The 20,659-nt window shown below is 49.7% G+C and overlaps 1 protein-coding gene across 2 annotated transcripts in view; it reads left to right on the forward strand.

The window, feature by feature from the left end:
* The window catches only part of SAE1 (SUMO1 activating enzyme subunit 1), a 69,665-nt gene extending 49,477 nt beyond the window's left edge, over positions 1–20,188 (forward strand). For both annotated transcript variants that reach the window (XM_003127243.4, XM_013998531.2), the window contains 3 exons: positions 8,716–8,860; positions 15,307–15,376; positions 19,158–20,188. In XM_003127243.4, coding sequence (XP_003127291.1) covers positions 8,716–8,860; positions 15,307–15,376; positions 19,158–19,250 — 308 coding nt within the window. In that variant the 3' untranslated portion in view covers positions 19,251–20,188. The remainder of the gene's footprint in view (positions 1–8,715; positions 8,861–15,306; positions 15,377–19,157) is intronic.

A 20,659-nucleotide genomic window follows, 5' to 3' on the forward strand; every position in this document is an offset into this window, starting at 1 on the left:
AGGCAAAAATGGCATCTGATTTTCGGGTCATTTCTGAGAAGTAGTACTCTGTTTTCTCCCATCAACAACTTTCATCCAGCTGCCTCAATTTCTTTTCAGAAGAGAGTAAGATATAAATAGCAGGAGACAACTTGCTTTCTCTGTTTTGCACCAATATGTGATGAGGTCAGAGACTCGGTTTCATTGGAGAGGTGAAAGGATGGCCAGGACATGGCACTCAGAAGGTGCGTTTCAGGAGTTCCCGTCATGGCACAGCAGAACCGAATCCAACTAGGAACCATGAGGTTGCGGGTTCGATCCCTGGCCTCAGTGGGTTGGGATCCAGCGTTGCTGTGAGCTATGGCGTAGGTCACAGATGTGGCTTAGGTCTGGCGTTGCTGTGGCTCTGGCGTAGGCCGGCGGAAACAGCTCGTATTAGACCCCTAGCCTGGGAGCCTCCATATGCCATGGGAATGGCCCTAAAAAGACAAAAGACAAAAAAAAAAATAAAAAAAAAAAAGAAGGAGGAGCATTTCAGAAAAAGTCCTCAGGGGAGGCCACTCTGGAGGTAAAGTTGTCTGGAGAAAGAGATCAAAGTTCTGTGTGGCTGTGGTGACCGACGGGGCTTCTGAGTGTGCCCTGGGTGGATTGTGAGCTCTGCCTTCCAGGGCAGGGCCCGGGGCTGTCTGCATTACTGCTGAGTCCCCAGCACAGGGTGCTTGGGGAGTGTTCCTGGATGAAAAAAATGAATGAATGAATGAATATATGCACACGCCTCCTTTTAAGTTTCTGGGTTAAAGAGGAAAAGTAAAAGTGAGGTCAGTGGAGGGGAAGTGGTGTGAAGCGGAGCTGAGCAGATGACCAGAAGCCTCGAAAGGTGAGAGGCTGAGAGCCAGCAGAACTTATGGTGGCTTCCTGGAAACGCTCCTGCCTTCCCCAGTCCAGCTTTGTCCTGCCTTTGAACTTCACACCCATGGGCCAGCCATTCTGTACCTTCAGTCCTTGGCTGTGGCCTTGAAAGCCAGCCTTCTATCTTGTTTCCTTCTTGAGGGCAGATGGGGCCCACTGTGTATCTTTTTTTTGTTTCTTTTTCTTTTCTTTTTTTGGGTGGCCGTGCTTGCGGCTTGTGGGAGTTCCAGAGCCAGGGATGGAATCCATGCCACAGCAGTGATCCTATCCACAGCAGTGACAATGCCAGATCCTTAACCTACTAGGCCACCAGGGAACTCCCTCTTTTTTGTTTCTTGATGGACATTCCATGGCCTGTTTGTAAACACTTGATAAGAAACAGATCCATCCTGGGTATCTTGAGAACTCCTTTCCGTTTGATTAGTAAAGAGCAGGCCTGGTTAGGAGCTGTGCAGACCTCATGTCACTTTGTTGTGAGCCTCCTCCCCTCATGTGTAACTTTTCCTTCCTTCTCCAAACACTGAAGCTTCCCACAGAACAGGTATTTTCTCAGTGCCTACTATGGGGCCAGCCCTGTAGTAGGCATGAAGTAGAGAGAAGTGAAAAAACAGTGGGTCTCTGCCCCACTGTGCACTGAAGTCTGTGGAGGAAACAAGTCAGTCCTTGTGCAAGTGAATTTCCAAAGATGACTGTAAAACTGCAAATCGAGATGAAGACCGAGAAGGGGAAGAGCCAGGTGCGGAGGGCATCAGTACAGGTCAGAGCCCAGGCGCTGCACTTCCCACCGCTTGCCGAGGAGGCGAGTGAGGAATCCCGGCCCCAACAAGTACCTCAGCTCCGCTCAGGCATGTGGGCTGCGGTTATGGAGGTCGAGGATGAGCAGCCACTGTCCCGGAATAGCACCGTTTACCTGGTGCTCACCTTGCTCCAACCTTGGTGCCTTAGGTGAATGAGTTCCCTTAATCCTTCAACCCTGGAAGGCAGGTGCTCTTAAAGATTCCCATTTCACAGAGGAGGCTCAGGGGCTGTATCACCATGCAAGGTCTCAGAAAGTAGGAAAAGAAGGGATCCAGCCCAGGCAGTCTGGCTCCAGAGCTGTGCTCCTCATTGCTGCACGCCACTGCCCGCCATTCCAGAGCTCCCCAGGCCTAGGAAGGGCTTTGCAGAAAGAAGGCACGTGAGGAGTTCCCGTCGTGGCGCAGTGGTTAACGAATCCGACTAGGAACGATGAGGTTGCGGGTTCGATCCCTGGTTTTGCTCAGTGGGTTAAGGATCTGGTGTTGCCGTGAGCTGTGGTGTAGGTCGCAGACTCGGCTTGGATCCCACATTGCTGTGGCTCTGACGTAGGCTGGCAGCTATAGCTCCGATTCGACCCCTAGCCTGGGAACCTCCATATGCCCCGAAAGTGGCCCACGAAATAGCAAAGAGACAAAAAAAAAAAAGAAGGCACGTGAGCATGGCGTCATCCATGTTTGGGGCTGGGGGGGCCGTGAAGAAGAGGCGGTCTCCCCTGGGTGAGGGTGGGGGTGCTGGCTTTTGCTGAGACCATCCCTTTCCCACCCCATCATGCTCTCTCAGAGCTCCTCTTCTAGTTTTTTTTTTGTTTTTTTGTTTTTTTTTTTTGAGATTTGCAACTTTTTTTTCAGGTTCTCTCTTGTTTTTTTTTTTTTTTTTTTTTGTATTTTTTTTTCCTTTTTTGCCACACAGGCAGTATGTGGGAATTCCTGGGCCAGGGATTGAACCTACGCCACACAGCAGCAACCAGAGCCACAGCGGTGAGAACGCAGGAGCCTCAGGAGCCTCAACCCGCTAGGCCATCAGAGAATTCCCTCTTCTAGTTCTTGAGTAGTTTTTGTCCGTCACTCTTGTGAAATGCTCTGAGAGGTGGAGCAGGCATTTTGCTCCCCCTCATCCCCACCACCCCCAGTGCAGCATGGGTACTCTGTAAATAGTGATTGAATGAATAGTTGACTAAATGTGAGACCTAGCATCTTGCCTTAGAAGGTAGGCTATGGGCCGGAGCTCCCATCGTGGCTCAGTGGTTATCGAATCTGACTAGGAACCATGAGGTTGAGGGTTTGATCCCTGGCCTCACTGAGTGGGTTAAGGATCTCGTGTTGCCGTGAGCTGTGGTGTAGGTCTCAGATGTAGCTCGGATCCCGTGTTGCTGTGGCTCTGGTGTAGGCTCCAATTTGACCCCTCGCCTGGGAACCTCCATATACTGCAGGTGCAGCCCTAGAAAAGACAAGAAGACCAAAAAAAAAAAAAGAAGAAGAAGAAGAATTAGAAGATAGGCTACTGGCTAAGAGGGTAACTATGTTTTTTGTTATCTTGGAAGGTTGTGTAACGCTGGAGTGGAAGTGATTTCCAGGCCATTCCCAGAGGTGATGAGCCTCCACTCAGTGATCCAGGTTGGGAACAATGGGGCTGTGGTTGGTTGGGGAGCACCAGAGAGATGGGGGCAAGGGTGTCTGGCACAGAACAGCTTTAGGCATGAGTCAGACAATTTATATAAAATTTGGCTTTTTTTCTTCAGTTGAACTGTTTTGGGGAACAGCAGTTTGGTTGGAGCTAGTTTGCAACATTGACATCTTTTTTTCCTACAAAAATACTGGAGTTTTTGGCTAGCCTTAGTGATTATGCTAAATATAATCATGCTATTTAAATGCAACAGGAAATTTTTACAAAGAAATAGAGCGATCAATAATATTGCATCCCAAATTCCTGCTATAACACTAATCTGATATTCTTTTTTTTTTTTTTTTTTTTTTTTTTTTTGTCTTTTTTTTGTTGTTGTTGTTGTTGTTGCTATTTCTTGGGCCGCTCCCGCGGCATGTGGAGGTTCCCAGGCTAGGGGTTGAATCGGAGCTGTAGCCACCAGCCTACGCCAGAGCCACAGCAACGCGGGATCCGAGCCGCGTCTGCAACCTACACCACAGCTCACGGCAACACCAGATCCCTAACCCACTGAGCAAAACCAGGGATCGAACCCGCAACCTCATCGTTCCTAGTCGGATTCGTTAACCACTGCGCCACGACGGGAACTCCTTATCTGATATTCTGACTCATTAAATTTGAATTTCTTTTTGCAAAAGTAATAGTTTATTCGCATGTACAAGATTTTTCTGCTCATTCATGAAAAGGTGCCTGGTTTCTCCTTTTCAGAGTTTGTCTTTTCCATTACATAGGCAAGTCCTGAGCTTGAGCAGAGACCCCATCCTATCCTCTGTAGCAGTGAATGTCATCCTCCTGGACCTCAGCAGCCTGAGTTAATTAAAAGGGTCAGATGAAGTTAATCGAGTTTAGAACTCTTATTTTGTGCAGTGCTTTGATACGTTTTCAGTGAGTCATCCTTTGGCAGGGCAGTTCTCTGTCCCTGACAACGTTGGATCTTAATGGAATAGTTTCATAATCTGGAAACGAGTAGGGAGGTGCTCTTCAGAAATGCAGAGTCAACGTGTGTGTGTGTGTGTGTGTGTCTGGCTATTTGGGAGGGCGGACGGCAGAACAAAGGGGAGAATTTAATAAGCAAGTACTTCTCAGGGTCTAGGGTCAATTCTGAGGCTGCTGCCTGTCTAGAACATTGGGCTTCTTCCACCCGCCACCTCCACCCCTACTACTGGAGTGCTGACATTAGAAAAAGAGTGAAAAATACGGCCTCTGTTTGCTTTGCTACAAATAAGTGGCCGGAATGACTGGCCCCCTTCCCGGAGGCCTTGAGCAGACCTCAGATGTGGTCAGCGAAGTATCTGGATGGTGCCAGGCTGCCGGCCCATGTCCAGGCGGCCTGCACCAGGAATAGGCAAAGGGCCCAGAGGAACAGTGGGGCCAGCTGCTGGCTGCCTTTGCTCCTCCTCTTCATGCCATCTTATTTCTTTCTGAGATAAGACTAGTCTTACCCTCTGGAGATTGATGGGCAGGGTTTCGTATGGCCTCTGCCTCTACTTCTCACCCACCGAACTAGTAACAAAATTAATGAACCAGTTAAGAACGGGCAGGGCCCATCTGGACAGGGCATCTCACAAAAATGTGGTCTGTGGGAGGGAGTCCGGGGGCGGGGAATGCAAAGAGCCAGACCACTTGGAATCCTTGGGCTGCATTCCCAATGGTCCTGCCATTTCTCCTGGATCCAGTTAGGGTTAAGAAGCACAGGCTGCATTTCTGCACCTCTGCTCTTTGGCAGTTCCCCTGAACAAGCCCCTTAATCTCTGAACTTCAGCTTCTTCACCTGTGAAGCAGGAAGAGTATTAGGACCTACCTGCCTCACTGGGGTATTGCGAGTGTAAAATGTTTTGGATGGTGCCTGGTACAGAGCAGGCACTGTATGTTTTGCAATTATTATAGTAGTTTGAGTTTGCTCCAAGACCTGTGTTTCGTAACCAGAAGATGAAACGTTTTGTGGTGAGGGCTGAAAAAATGATCCTCTCCTCTCTGACCCTTGTGACAGTTGGTACCTCTGTCCCAGTGACACAGAAATAAGAGGTTCACACAGGAGGCAGCCAGGGCGGGTCCCCTGCTGCTGTCCCCACCCTGATGTCTGGAAAGCAGGCAGCTTCATTCACTTTCCGTGTGGGTTGCCTCTGGGCCTTGGATTGTGCGAGGCCAAGAAGCCTGTTCTTGGCACTGCCTCTGTCATCTGCTCTGGCGACCCTGATAGACATTCTGGGTCTGCTGTCCTTTCTTCCCAGGAGTGACTGACAGGAATTGGGCTGACATGGGATTCCGTCCCCTCGGAGTATCCTCTTTGGGCTAGATTAACAGATTTCCAGGTTCCTGTGTCTTCACAGGACATTGTTGCAAAAGAGGCTTGATCCAGACAGCAGTTACCTGCCACTGCTTCTGCAGTCTGTTCTCCGCCCTGCCCCAAACGCTGACTTGATTCCATTGGTTTTCTCCACATTGGAACCCCAGCCATATACCTGCAAAGCTAGACGTTAACGCTTAGGTGATGGCAGACCTGTGGTAGCCAGTATCCAAATCGTCATCGGCTTTGAGTTGGCTGCCAAGTGGCCAGGTAGAATTGAAGGTGGTGGAAGCTGTGTTCTTGAGAAAGAGAGGAGAGTAACATTCCCAGAAAGCAAACAGTATTCAACATAAATATTCCGAAACCTTTCAAAACAAACAGGAGTTCCTGCTGTGGCACAACGGAATTGGTGGCATCTTGGGAGCGGTGGGACACAGGTTCAATCCCTAGCCCAGCACAGTGGGTTAAGAATCCAGTGTTGCCGCAGCTGCGGCTTAGGTCAAGACCGCAGCTCAGATCTGATCCCTGGCCCAGGAGCTCTATGTGCCGCGGGGCAGCCAAAAATGAAAAAAAATAAAATAAAAACAAACAAAACCTCTCTGACATGCAAAGCCCTGGGCGTAGGAAAATCGCCAGAGAAATGCAGACCAGGGTCTTCCTCCAACACTGGCACTGAGAAAAGCGTGGCCCAGAAGCTGCTTGGCCACAGCCTCCATGAACCCTGATACCTGGGCCTCCACGGTTCGGGATCTTCTTGAAGCACTGTATAACCTACTTTTGAACTTCTTGCCGGCTTCAGTGGAGCCATCCGGCACGGCTCCTAAATTCCCTGTCCCCCACCCCCCAGCCCCCATTGCCCTCAGACTGCAGAGACCAGGACTCCCTTGCTCACCACCAGACCTTTAGCCCCTAGGTCAGCGGGGCACACACTGCGTGCTCGCTCACGCTGGCACATGAATGAGTTGGTGCTGCTTCTGGGAGAGTGCTTCTCAACCTAGGCTGCTCATCACCAAAATGATTTGTGAGTCTTAAGAAAGAGCAGGACAATGACTCATTAGCCTGGAGTGAGTTCCAAATACTTGCATTTTTAAGAGCCTCAAACCAATGGCCTGAGGTGTTTTTTGTTTTGTCTTTTTGGGCCACACCTGGGGCATATGGAGGTTCCCAGGCTAGGGGTCAAATCAGAGCTGTAGCTGCCGGCCTACACCACAGCCACAGCAATGCTGGATCCTTAACCCACTGAGCGAGGCCATGGATCAAACCCACGACCTCATGGATGCTAGTTGGGTTCGTTAACCACTGAGCCCCAATGGGAACTCCTGGCCTGGGTTTTTAATCCACCTCAGTTTTTAAGGACGAGGCCCTCGTACTGAGGGAGTGTCACTTCCTGGATACGTTCACCTTTTTAGTCAGCAAATTGTGATGAAACGTAAATGGAAGCACTTTAAACTAGAGTATGAGGGGCTCTCCCAGGTCACCCGGGGTCTCCACAGCTCTGCCTCTGCCCTGAAAGCATCTTGTAATGTGGGAGGAGTCATGCCCTAGAGACAGGCTCCTGGCGGTTGGGCTGGCTGCCTGCCCTGGGGAGCATGTGTGGATCAGGAATGCCACCCACCCAGTCTGCAGTGCACACTGGGACAGGGTGTCGTGGGCAGTGGAAGGTGCTTGTGTTTTAATTGATCTTATGTTCCTGCCTGTCTTTTTGTTCAGGCTGAAACGGAGCCTTGTTAGGGTCTCCTTACATAGGAGCTCTTATGTGCTGCCATCATCTGAACCTGTCCTCTGGTTCACATCCAACATGACACATCCGTTTCTGAGGTTGACATAATGGTTGTACTGAGTGAGGGAGGCTGTGTCTGTGCTGATGCGCCGGTCTGATGAATCTGAGCACTTGGCTGGCCTTTCTGGCTGAAGCAGTCCAGCCTTTGAACTGATGCCTAGAATGCATGCCTCCTTCTCCTGACCTCTCTGCTGGGTCACAGTAGGGCCTTTTCCCTGTGCTGGCCGCTCCCTCACCCTTCTTCCCCAACCCACACATGCTTCACTCGTGCTGCTTCCTCCGTGCTGCTTCCTCAGGCAAGCTCTCTTTACCCGACAGCACCCTATAGAGAATGTCCGATCCTCCATTGTACTGTCATGGCACTCAACATGGTCATTTTAGTCATTTTGGTAATTATACGATGACCTCTCTGACTCTTTGGTCAATAAATGAAAAAGGTGGAGTTCCCGTTGTGGCTCAGTGGTTAACGAATCCAACTAGGAACCATGAGGTTGCGGGTTCAATCCCTGGCCTCGCTCAGCGGGTTAAGGATCCAGCATTGCTGTGAGCTGTGGTGTAGGTCGCAGATGCGGCTCAGATCTGGCATTGCTGTGGCTGTGCTGTTGGACAGACCCCCAGCCTGGGAACTTCCATATGCGGGAGCGGCCCTAGAAAAGACAAAAAACAAAAAAAGTAATAAAAATAAATGAAAGCGTGTTTTTCACTTGGCGTACATTTGGGTTTTTTTGTGGCCACACCCTTGACATATGGATGTCCCTGGGCTAGGGATTGAACTGACGCCGCAACTGCAACCTGTCCCACAGGTGTGACAGCACTGGATCCTTTAGCCCACTCCTTTGGGCCAGAGATGGAAACTATACCTCCACAGCGACCCGAGCCACTGCAGTCAGAGTCTTAACTCATTGCACCACAGCAGGAACTCCCAGCCTGCTTTTTTTTTCTTTTTAGGGCCGCACCCACGGCACATGGAAGCTCCCAGGCTAGGGGTGGAATCGGAGCCACAGCTGACCACCTATTCCACAGTCACAGCATCACCAGATCCAAGCCGGATGTGTGACCTACACCACAGCTCACGGCAACACCAGATCCCCAGCCACTGAGTGAGGCCAGGGATTGAACCCCCAATCTCATGGATCCTAGTTGGGTTCATTAACCGCTGAGCCATGAAAGGAACTCGTAGCCCACATTTTAATAATTGTACTACTTCCTGTAGAATTTTTAAAAAGTCTTAATTATCAACATCTATCAGCATTTATTTATCATGAAAAGATTTGCTTTTTAACCTCCTTTTTTCCTTTCCCAGTGCTTCTGAAGTTCCGCACAGATAAAGGAAGAGATCCAAGTTCTGACACCTTTGGGGAAGACTCTGAGTTGTTGCTCCAGATTCGGAATGATGTGCTCGACTCCCTGGGTGTTAATCCTGACCTGCTTCCCGAGGACTTTGTCAGGTTGGTCTCCGTATTTCTCACCGTTTAACCCGGGTCAGTAAACGTCTGTTTGCAATATTTGCCTTTATTTGGAGAGAAGCTTTATTAGGACCAAAAGCCCTGAGGAGAGCCTCCTTTGCCACGTTCTGTCACCTCCTGTGACCTCTGCCCCTCTGTCAGTACAACAACAGGATATGAAAAGTAGAAGTGCAGGTTCTGTCTGTAATGTCTGCATACACTGTGCTACACCTCTTTTCACTTCACGTTATCTTCTGGGGATGCTTCCAGATCCATACAGTTTCCGCCCTCGTACTGCGGCTCTGTGGTATTCGAATGGGAGCAGTAGTTGGTTGAACCAGTCAGTCCGTCGTGGTCAGGCTTTTGTTGTCATGTAAGTGTGCAGTGGTTTCTGACCTCGTCTGTGTGTCATTTGTACGTGTGCAGGTGTAACTGCAGGGTAAACTACTGGGAGGGGGTGGCGGGTCAGAAGAATGTGGTTCATGGTTTGGTAGATGTTGCCCCACTGGCCTCCACTGGTGACTTAGCAGCCCCGGGAGGCTTGCCCCATGGATGATCAGTCTTGCGCTCTTGTACCGTCCGGTTGAGGAGTAGATGGGAAAGGTCCAAAGGGCAACTGGGGTGGAACCCCTTCCGGGCAGTCCCAGATCATCTGCTCACTCTCATTCGCAGTGTCTCTGGGGGCTCCCTACACTGCTTTTCCATGCCCCCAGCTTGTTGCAGCAGTGATGGCGGCTCTCATTTATCAGGCAGCTCTTAGAATACCAGGCGTCAGGGTAGTTGCTGCATGTATCTGCTCTCTCTTGACAACAGCCCATTTTTTAGGTGAGGGAAAGTTAGGATAGAGCTCAGAGAAGTGAAGTGGCTAGTGTGAGGTGACCTAGCTAATAACGATACTACGGCGTCTTGAAGCCATTCTTTGCTGTACCAGCACAGCCACATCAAACAGTTATAACAAGCTTCTAAGTGTTTATTAATTATTTTCTGTGAGCTAAATGAAGAAACTAAGGCTCAGAAAAATACAGTCACTTGTCTGAGGTTTTAGTAAATAGCCACCCAAGATCTCTCGACAGTGCTCACCTCTGGTAAGAGCACACCGCCTTGGTTCCTTTTTAGGGATAAGGTGCATCAGAGTCCCTTCTTTGTCTAGTCCTTTCTTTACTCGTGGCTGGGAACCTCGCTTAGACACTAGCAAACCTCACCCAGTTTAAGACCAGTGGCGGGCTTTGAACCACCTGCCAAGCCCTCAGCAAAAAGAGGCAGCTGTCTACAAGGTGCTTTTGTAAGTTGGCACCAGGAGGTCAGGGGCTGACACTGCAGACTGGGCCAGGGTCCCTGTCTCAGGCTAAGGCAGGTGGAGGAGGGGACAGCATGTGAGAACCCAGTGGTGTCCACTCTGGGCTTCACAGCAGGAAGGGGGCAGGCTCCTGCAGCACTCTGGTTTCAGCAGACCCTGCTGGGCTGTGCCACCAAGTACACCCAGTGCTGAGTGTTGGGCCGTGAGCTCACAGCTGGATGACTAATTTGAGCATTTAGCGTGATGAACGGTCTGCATCTGCATCGCCAGCCAGTGATGGAGGCGCCGCTTCCCAAAAGTAGAAAGCCATAGTCTAACTGCTAACAGCCGGACTAGCCCTTTAAGTAAGAAGTGTCTGATAGCCTCTCCAGGGCTGCCTGTGGCTGGTGGGGGTAAGGCCTGAGATGGGAGAGGATGCGGCAGGGAAACGGGCTGCCGTCTGGCAGCTGAGCTCCCTCACAAATTGCCTGCTACCAGCCAGCTCCCAGCAAGGCGCGCTCACTTGAGTAGGGAAAGCCGTGCCCAAATCTCCGTTTCCCTCATCTGTCCGCGCTCTGCTTGCTCTGTCCTTCGTGTTACGTTATTTATAGTCTTTCCAGAGCGCTTTATTGCTCTTCTGACTATGAAAGTAACCAATGCCCGTTGCCACGAAGCATAAAAGAGAAGAAAAGGATCATCCATGGTCCTCCCAGTGAGAAGCAGCCACTGCTGACAGTTTGGGGTTTCGCCTCACAGACTTCTCTATGTGTCTTTACTCATGTTTTTTCTCTTTTTTTCAGGGCCACACCTGCAGCACATGGAGGTTCCCAAGCTAGGGGTCAAATCGGAGCTACAGCTGCCAGTCTACACCACAGCTCACGACAACGCCAGCCCTTTAACCCCCTAAGCAAGGCCAGGGCTCGAACCCGCAACTTCATGGATGCTAGCTGGGTTCATTACTGCTGAGCTACGACAGAAACTCCTTTTTGCTTTCTTGATCGTATCCTTTGAAGTACAACTTTTTAACTTTGATGGAATATAGTTTATCTTTTTTCTCTGTTTTTACATGTATGTTCTTTTAAGAGTTTTATAGTTTTAGTTTTTCTCTATAGGTCCATGACCCATTCTTCTTCTTCTTTTTTTTTTTAAAGGGCTACACTTGCAGCATATGGACGTTCCCAAGCTAGGGGTCAAATCGGAGCTGTATCCACCAGCCTATGCCAGAGCCACAGCAACGCGGGATCCGAGCCACGTCTGCAGCCTACACCACAGCTCACGGCAACGCCGGATCGTTAACCCACTGAGCAAGGGCAGGGACCGAACCTGCAACCTCATAGTTTCTAGTCGGATTCATTAACCACTGCGCCACGACGGGAACTCCTGTATAGATTAATTTGGAAAGTATTGCCATCTGTTTTTTTCCCCCCCTCCCTTTTTAGGGCCGCACCCGTGGCATATGGAATTCCCAGGCTAGGGGTCAAATCGGAGCTGTAGCTGCCAGTCTGTTTCACAGCAACTCAGGATCCAAGCTGCATCTGCAACCTACACCACAGCTCATAGCTATGCTGAATCCTTAACCCACTGAGCAAGGCCAGGGATGGAACCTGCATCCTTATTGATACTGGTTGGAGTCTTAATCTGCTGAGCCACAGTGGGAACTCCCGGTATTGCCATCTTTAACAGTATTAAGTCTTCTGCTTCATCAACATGGGTGTATCTTTCCATTTGTATCTTTTTTTTTTTTTTTTTTTTTTTTTTTTTTTTTTTTAGGCCCACACCCACGACATATGGAGGGTCCCAGGCTAGGGGTCGAATTGGAGCTACGGCTGCCAGGCATAGCCACAGCAATCCGAGCCGCATTTGTGACCTACACCACAGCTCATGGCAACACCAGATCCTTAACCCACTGAGCGAGGCCAGGGATCTAACCCTCAACCTCATGGTTCCCAGTCAGATTTGTTTCCGCTGCTCCGCAACGGGAACTCCTCCGTATGTGTCTTGAGCTTGTATTCTGCAACCTTGCTGAATTTAGTAGTTCAAATAATTGTTCTGTGGTTTTCTTAGTATTTTCTATATACCAAATCATGTCATCTGTGAATATATATTATTACTTCTTTCTTGCCAATCTGGGTATCCCTTATTTCTTTTTCCTTTCTTAAGTGCCTGGGCAAGAACCTCCAGTACAGTGTTGAATAGAAGTAGTGATGGCAGACATTCTTGCCTTGTTTTTTTTTTTTTTTTTTTTTTTTTTTGTCTTTTGTCTTTTTGTCGTTGTTGTTGCTATTTCTTGGGCCGCTCCCGCAGCATATGGAGGTTCCCAGGCTAGGGGTTGAATCGAAGCTGTAGCCACCAGCCTACGCCAGAGCCACAGCAACGCCAGATCCGAGCCACGTCTGCAACCTACACCACAGCTCACGGCAACGCCGGATCGTTAACCCACTGAGCAAGGGCAGGGACCAAACCCACAACCTCATGGTTCCTAGTCGGATTCGTTAACCACTGCGCCACGACGGGAACTCCTTGCCTTGTTTTCTGATCTTAAGAGGAAAGCTTTTAGTCTTTTGCCATTGGGTATGATGTTGGCTATGGATTTTTCATAGATGCCCTTTATCAGTTTGAAGAAATTTCCTTCTCAGTTTATTGAGTGTTTTTATCATGAAATATTGCTGGATTGGGGGAGTTCCCACTATGGCACGGTGGGTTAAAGGGTCCGGTGTTATCTCACCTGTGGCTCAGATTCGATCCCTGGCCCAGAGACTTCCATATGCCCTGCGTGTGGCCAAAAAAAAAAAATAGTGCTGGATTTTTGTCACATGCTTTTTCCTTGTCTGTCAAAGTGATCTTGTGTTATTTTGTCCTTTAATTAATTAATTTGGCATACTACATTGATATCTCATATGTTAAACCAACCTTCCATTCCTGGCATAAATCCCCCTTCATCATCTACATGTTGCTGGTTTGGTTTGATTTACTAGTAACATTTTGTTGAGATGACATACTTTTTTTTCTTTCTTTCTTTTTTTTTTTTTTTTTTTTTTTTTTTTTGTCTTTTTGCCTTTTCTAGGGTGGCTTCTGCAGCATATGGAGGTTCCCAGGCTAGGGGTCGAATCGGAGCCGTAGCCACCGGCCTACACCACAGCCACAGCAATGCGGGATCCAAGCCTCGTCTGCGACCTACACCACAGCTCACGGCAATGCTGGATTCCTTAACCCACTGAGCAAGGCCAGGGATTGAACCCGCAACCTCATGGTTCCCAGTCGGATTCATTAACCACTGTGCCACAGCGGGAACTCCAAGATGATATACTTTTAAAGAAAGAAAGATCGCATAGAATATGGGTGAATTTTCTTTCTCTTTTCGGTCTTTTTTTGCCTTTTCCAGGGCCTCAGCTGCAGCATATGGAGGTTCCCAAGCTAGGGGTCGAATCAGAGCTGTAGCTACCAGCCTACACCAGAGCCATAGCAACTCGGGATCTGAGCCGAGTCTGTCACCTACACCATAGCTCATGGCGATGCCGGATCCTTAACCCACTGAGCAAAGCCAAGGATCAAACTCTCAACCTCATGGTTCCTAGTCGGATTCGTTAACCACTGAGCCACGACGCGAACTCCAGGTGAATTTTCTTTTTAGGAAAAATATTCCTGCATCTGATTATCTTTGTGTAGTTGAATTAGGAGTGGCTAGTTTCTCTTTGGTATAGTCCTCTATGTGTTTTATAGTTCTCTAATGGACCTTGATACGAGGGATGACGTTGCCTCTGTGGATGAACATCCTGGCCAGGGTATGAGGAGATGGGCACCCCCAAGCGCAGTTGATGGCAGTTAAATGGATCTAGCCTTTCCGGAGGGCATTTTGGGAGAATGTATCAGGACTCAGCAGTTCTGTATTTAGAAATTTGCTGTAAGGAGTTGTTTGGACACCTATTGCAGTATGTGTTATTTCAATGTTGAACAGCTTAACTATACATCAGGAGGTTTTAGAACACCACAAATCATAATTGCTCTACTGGATTTTAAATTATGTGTGTTTAGGAGTTCCCACTGTGGCTCAGCAGTAACAAACACAGCTAGCATCCATGAGGATGTGGGTTCGATCCCTGGCCTTGCTCAGTGGGTTGGGGATCTGGTGTGGTTGTGGTGTAGGCCAGCAGCTATAGCTCCAATTTGACCCCTAGCCTGGGAACTTCCATATGCCTCAAGTGCGGCCCTAAAAAGCAAAAAATTTAAAAAATAAAAAATAAAATAAAAAATAAAAAGGTCTAGGAGTTTTCTTGGTGGCACAGCAGCTTAAGGATCCAGCATTGTCACTGCAGCTACTTGGGTCACTGCTATGCCATGGATTCGATCACTGGCAGGGAACTTTTGCGTCCCCCCCTCCAAAATAAACAAAAGTTCTTTTAAAAAAAAATAAAAAATAAACTAAAAAGTCCAGAAGGATGTGTGGCAAACTGAGAAGATTGGAGGCGGTCTTCTGGAGGTAAGGTTCCATAGGGAAACTTACCCTTTAACTTGCCTGCACCCAGTTTCCTCACCTAAAAACCATCTTTGTGTTCAGGGGTGGGAACTGGCGAGGCATGCTTCCTCAGGAGAGGTGGTGGAAGGAAGCGTTTTGCTGTCCAGGATGGGTGACTTGGAGGGGCAGGTGGCAATATTAGCTAAAATTTGTCCTCTGGATGCCCCATCCTGGCCTAGAAGGGTTGGTATCTACGTGGGTAGTGAAGGCTTTTTTCTACTCCCGTGCTGTAATTTCAGGCCCTAACTTTCCCAGGCCTCGTGCATGTTAACACAGGCCTGCTCCTGACATTTGTCTGGGAATAACATACAGACCCCACTGCCCATTGTGGGTAAGGAGAGAATTGCGAGAATGTGACTGGGGCACTGAAACATCTGATATATTTAGGATGCACAAATATAGTCTTTCCTTTAACTTAAAAAAAAATGTTGTGAAACAGTTCTTGCTTGCCAAGGTTCAGAGGTCTTTCCCAGCCACCTACTAACCTCCTGGATCAGATTTCATTTTCACGCCTAGATGCCAGCATTGGTGTGGCTGTCTGGATTGACTCCTCCCGGTAGGAGATGTGTTCATTCAGGCTAGTCCACTACTGACCTTTCCCAAATGTCTCACCAGCCTTCCTGCTCCTCGGGGCTCCGTATCATTTGTCTTCTCTTTCAGGTACTGCTTCTCTGAGATGGCCCCAGTGTGTGCAGTGGTTGGAGGGATCCTGGCTCAGGAAATTGTGAAGGTAAAAGTCACTGTGGAATCAAAGACCATTGACCCACTGCACCATCCCCTTGTAGATGTGCCAGCAGAGAGAACCCAGGACTGTCTTAGCAAGCTGCCTGGCTTATCTGCCGTCACTCATCCTTTTTTCCTGCCCTCCCCATCCTCTTCCTTCCTTTTCCCACCCCATCCTATTCTCTCCAGCCCATCCAGCTGGGCATTCAGCAAATGACCTTCAAGTGCTTGCTTTGTGCTAAGCCCAGAGCCGGACAAGGTGCCTGGAAGGTGCTGTCTGCCAGCCCCTAACTCTACAGATTAGTTATCTGGTGCTTATAATATTTGCCAGGTATTCAGTTGCTTCTCACAGCTCTATGAAGTGGACACTGTCATGGTCCCCGTTCAAGGGGTAGACACTGAGGGCCAGAAAGGGACCCCAAAACCTCTGCTGCTCCACCTCTCCTTGATACAGTTTCTCTCGGTCCATGACCGTGGCGTCAGAGTGCCCTTGCTAATGCGCACGTCCGGGGCTTGTGTGGAGAGGGGGAGTCAATACCGGGTAGTGTTGTCCCCTCAGAAGGGAAGTGTTTTATCCGAGGTCATGCAACCAGTAATTAGCACAGCCTTTGGAGTCTTTTCTGGAACATTTGGGTTGCCAAACTGTAGCATACCCTGAAATAGATTTTACCTTTTTGGGGGGACCTGATATTTGCTCAAAGATGTTGAATTTGCCTTTTGCAAATTCTTGACTGCTTTAGTGGATTTGCAGTCATGGTTTTTCCTTTTCTTTGATGGAGCAGAGTCATGTCAGCTTAAATGATTTCCCCCTGTCTGTTTACATGTCAGGTTCGAGCTTAGGACGATTTAGAGACCAGCTCTTATTGCTTTGTCTGTAAATTTGCTCTGGAAGCACTTGACTCAACTTGATGATCCCACCGTCTTCTTCCTTTTTTTTCTTATTCTTTTGTCTCTCCTTGTGGCATATGGAGTTCCCAGGCCAGGGATCAGGGATCAGATCCGAGCCAAGCTGCGGTAACGCCAAAGCCTTTAAGCCACTGTGCTGGGCCAGGGATCGAACCTGGTGCTGCAGAGACCCGCTGATCCTGTGGTGCCCCTGCCGTCTTCTTAAGGCTCTTTTTCTCTCTCATTTCATTCTCTCTGGACAGAATCCTTTCCCTAAACCTAAGGCTGCCTATAGGGAGACCTGGCAGGAGAGAGTGCAGTGATGGATAAATGGGTGGGGGGGACATTACCGTTCTTTTTGTCTCTTGTAATGATGACAACAGTAGGTAACATTTATTGAGAGCCCATTATGTACCTACCCCCCGGAGACCGTGGATAGACTCATTTTATCCTCACAACACCCAAGAGATAGAAGCTGCTGTGATCCTTGTTGCATGAAGGAGGCACGGAGGCAGACAAGCAGTGGGGCTAGGGCTTGAGCCCACTCGGTCTGCTTTCAGAACCTGTGCATCACTTGGCCATCCGGCCTCCGGTGCCCTCCCTAGCACCACTGCTGTCCAGTGCTGTCTGCGTGGGCCTGGGGCCACTGTCCCTGCACCCTGGGCCTCCTCTACACATCCCATTGAGAAGCTGCTTCCTGAGGTGCTCACGTGGGATGGAGATTGGGGGTCGCGTAGGTCACCTTGACCCCATTGTTGGCAGCGGCCTCTCCACGTCTCAGTCACAGCCTCTGGTGCAGCCCCCTCCTTCCTGCCTGCCGGGCACAGCTGTCGCCCAGCATCTCGTTTCTGTTTATCCCGGATCCGGGTCGCCAGAGCACTCTGCATTCTTGGTTCTGGGCGTGTTTGGAATCTCCTCCTACCCCCATCCTGCTTGGGAAGCACTTTACCTTTGCCCATGTTCACCCCGTGCCCTGCTGCCTTGTCCCCGCCACTCCCCCCTACTTAGCACCGTTCCTGCTCCGGTAAAGTCCTGCCATCTGAGGGTGCAGATCTGCCCCTTCTCCCTGGCGGGACCATCTGACTACCCGTAACAAGGAAACTTCGGGAGATGGGGGAGACCCAAGCCTGTTCCTTTGGAATCATCAGTGTTTCCCTCCTTCCTTCTGTCATTCCAGATGCCACGTGGTCTCTCCACAGCCTCTGGCGTGTCTCCTTGCTTAGGTTTAATCGCCCTCTTCTCTCCCCACTGTCTTACTTGGTCTCCCTGCCTGCAGTGCTGGGGCGATGCTGACAGCAGCCGTGCAGGCACCCCATTAAAATGCTTTGTATCATCTCCAGGAACTTGGGGTCTCGGGTCTAGGAATTCTACCTGTGGTCCTTCCACCAGCTGAGTGCTTGTGGTCCTCAGATATTAGGGAAGGGCCCCTGGCAGCCTTTAGTAATAGTAGCTCCCATTTATTGAGAATTTACCATGTGGCTGGCACATTACAGGCTTGATCACATTTCATACTCATCAGGAGCCCCAGTGGACAGGTGCCGTTTATTTCCCATTTTATATATGAGCCCAGAGAAGCAAACCTCTGTCTCAGCCAAGCCCCCGGCCGGCAGGGACTTCAGAATCCTTAATACTTGACACAAAGTAGATGCTAAAAACATTTTCCTCAGAAGGACGGTTATTTCTGGAATAACCACTTGGAATAGGTATATTGTCTACATTTTTTGGGTGAGGAAGTGGATTGGGCTTGGTGCCCAGGTCAAGGAGGAGAGATTCCGGGTGTTTAGAGTGCATTCCCAACCTCGTGAGTGACAGCACGGTGCTCCCTGGAACCTCGAAACCTTGCCTGGCAGGTTGCATAGGTGATGTCCTCCTCTTTTTTTTTTTTTTTTTTTTTTTGTCTTTTTGTCTCTTTAGGACTGAACTCGTGGCATATGGAGGTTCCCAGGCTAGGGGTCAAATCAGAGCTACAGCTGCTAGCCTGCACCACAGCCACAGCCACATCAGAGCTGAGCCTCGTCTGCGACCTACACCACAGCCACAGCAATGCCGGATCTGAGCCGCGTCTGTGACCTACGCCACAGCAACGCCAGATCTGAGTCATGTCTGTGACCTACATGCAGATCCTTAACCCACTGAGCGAGGACAGGGATCAAACCCGCATCCTCCTGGGATGCTAGTCAGACCCGTTACTGCTGAGTGACAGCAGGAACGCCCATGTCCTCCTCTTGAAATGGGAACCCTTCTTGGGTTGCAACCTCTAAGAAAACTCACTGTCACCTATGGACCTTTTCCAAGTACACATGTGGTTCAGCGTGTAATTTCAGGGCCTCTGACTCCATCTCTGAGAGTGCTGTGAACTTCTGTTAACCCCACGAGATAATCTCCATCTCCATAGCTGAGTAGCATCTCTCAGCCCTCCAGATCCCCGCCTGGCCTGAGCTGTGGAGGCAGGCAGCTCGGCTCCTACGGAGGGCATCCCCCCAGGTGATGAAGACTGCGCCCCGAGACGTGTTGGAATGAATCACTGCCTTTCTCAGTGGAATAGTCATAAATAATGATTACAGCCGTTTGCAAGCGGCGCATTGCCATGTTGGGCCTTGTTTTAGATATTTGAGGTACAGCATCTCTTGTAATCCCTAGGATAAGACTGGTTATTTCCATTTTACATGGGGAAAGTAAAGGTCAGAGAGGCTAAGCCATCTGCTTGAGGACGCACAGCTGGTAAGGGACCATTCCAATCCCATGTTTCCAGACAGAGCCGAATCGCCCCTGGGGAGCAAAATCAACCTCTGTTGGGAACCACTGTTGCTTTTAGAAAGGTCTGGATTTCGAGGTTTATTCTCTCCTCTTCATTTTATCCCTTTTAAAGCACTTGAGCTGAACCCTGTTGTTTTTCTCCCCAGGCCCTGTCTCAGAGGGACCCTCCTCACAACAACTTTTTCTTCTTTGACGGCATGAAGGGGAGTGGGATTGTGGAGTGCCTCGGCCCCAAGTGAACCCCACACTTGGCGGCCCCAAAGATGCCAACTCGCAGCCCGCCCATACGGGGTCCCCGTCCCCTGTCCCCCGGCAAGGCATCTCCAAGCAGGGCAAATCGAGGTCCTTGAACCAGTATGAACCGTGTCCTGCGAGCAGGGAGGTCCTGCAGATGTGCCCCTTCTCAGCACCAGCAGCTGCCAAACAAGGGGCCTAGGTCCTGGCTGTCTCCCCGCCAGCCCCAGGCCTGCAGCTTGCCTGAGTGGCCAGCACCGGGAAGCCCCCTCTCAGGCCTCTCAGTCCTGGTGTCCTCCTGGCCCCACCAGCCCCCCAGGGATCGCTGGAGGTGCTGGCCGGGAGCCAGCTCACCTTGTTGCACTGGAGCCTCTTGCCACCTTCGTGGACTTAGTCCCCGCCTGCTATCGCACAGAGAAGAGCATGACTTCAGGTGGGGAGTAAGGCCCGGGACCCATGAAACACTCGTGGAACCACAGTTCCAAATGCAGACAGGTGCCCTTAGAGAGGAAAAACCATAGCAGGTGGAATGTATTTCCTCCAAAGTTTTCAACTCTGAAAAACAACAGGTGGCATCTGGTGTGCTGTTCTTGGGGTTTAGTTTAGGATTAGTTGAGTTCCAGCCAGGCTTTTGGAAGAGAAGAAATGTTACCAAGTCCTCTTGGGTATTAGAATGAGCCCTTGCCAATTGAATATTAGTGGGAAAGCTTGTAAAAAGGCAGATTCCTGGGTCCCACCCCCCTGGGACTCGGAACATTGGGATCTAGCTGGGACGGAGGAGCCCTTCGTGGCGCTGCAGGGACGCTTTGGAGGCACAGCACGTGAGGGCTGTGTGTGTCTTTCATCTTCCCCCGAATTGCAGCTGTTTGTGTTTTTTTATATTTTCTATGTTTCCTTGGTTCTTTAAAAAGAAATGGTAGAAATAAAGTTATTTGCTTTAGAATTTGTTTGTTTTTCTTCCGTGTTAGAAACGTCTTTCTCTGACAGGGAGTGATCCTACCAATTGCCTTTTTTTTGGCTGTGCCTGCAAGTATATGGAAGTTCCCCAGACCAGGGATCAAACCCGCACCACAGTAGAGACCCAGGTTCCTTCAGTGACGGTGCAGATCCTTAACCAGCTGCACTGCAAGAGAACTCCGAAATTGCTAGGGTTTTTTGGTTTTGGGGGGTTTTTTGTTTTAATGGCTGTACCATAGCACTTGGAAGTTCCTGGGCCAGGGGTTGAATCCAAGCTGCAAATGCAACCTACGCTGTAGATGTGGCCACATCAGATCCTTTAATCTACTGTGTCAGGCCAGGGATAGAACTGCACCTCCTCAGCAGCTACTGCAGTCAATTCTTAACCCACTGTGCCATGGCGGGAACTCCCCCAATTCCAAGTACCCCTGGATACATTAACACAACAGAGATCATC

This window comes from Sus scrofa, chromosome 6 (assembly GCF_000003025.6).
Source record: "Sus scrofa isolate TJ Tabasco breed Duroc chromosome 6, Sscrofa11.1, whole genome shotgun sequence".
In the NCBI taxonomy this organism is placed as follows: Eukaryota; Metazoa; Chordata; class Mammalia; order Artiodactyla; family Suidae; genus Sus; species Sus scrofa.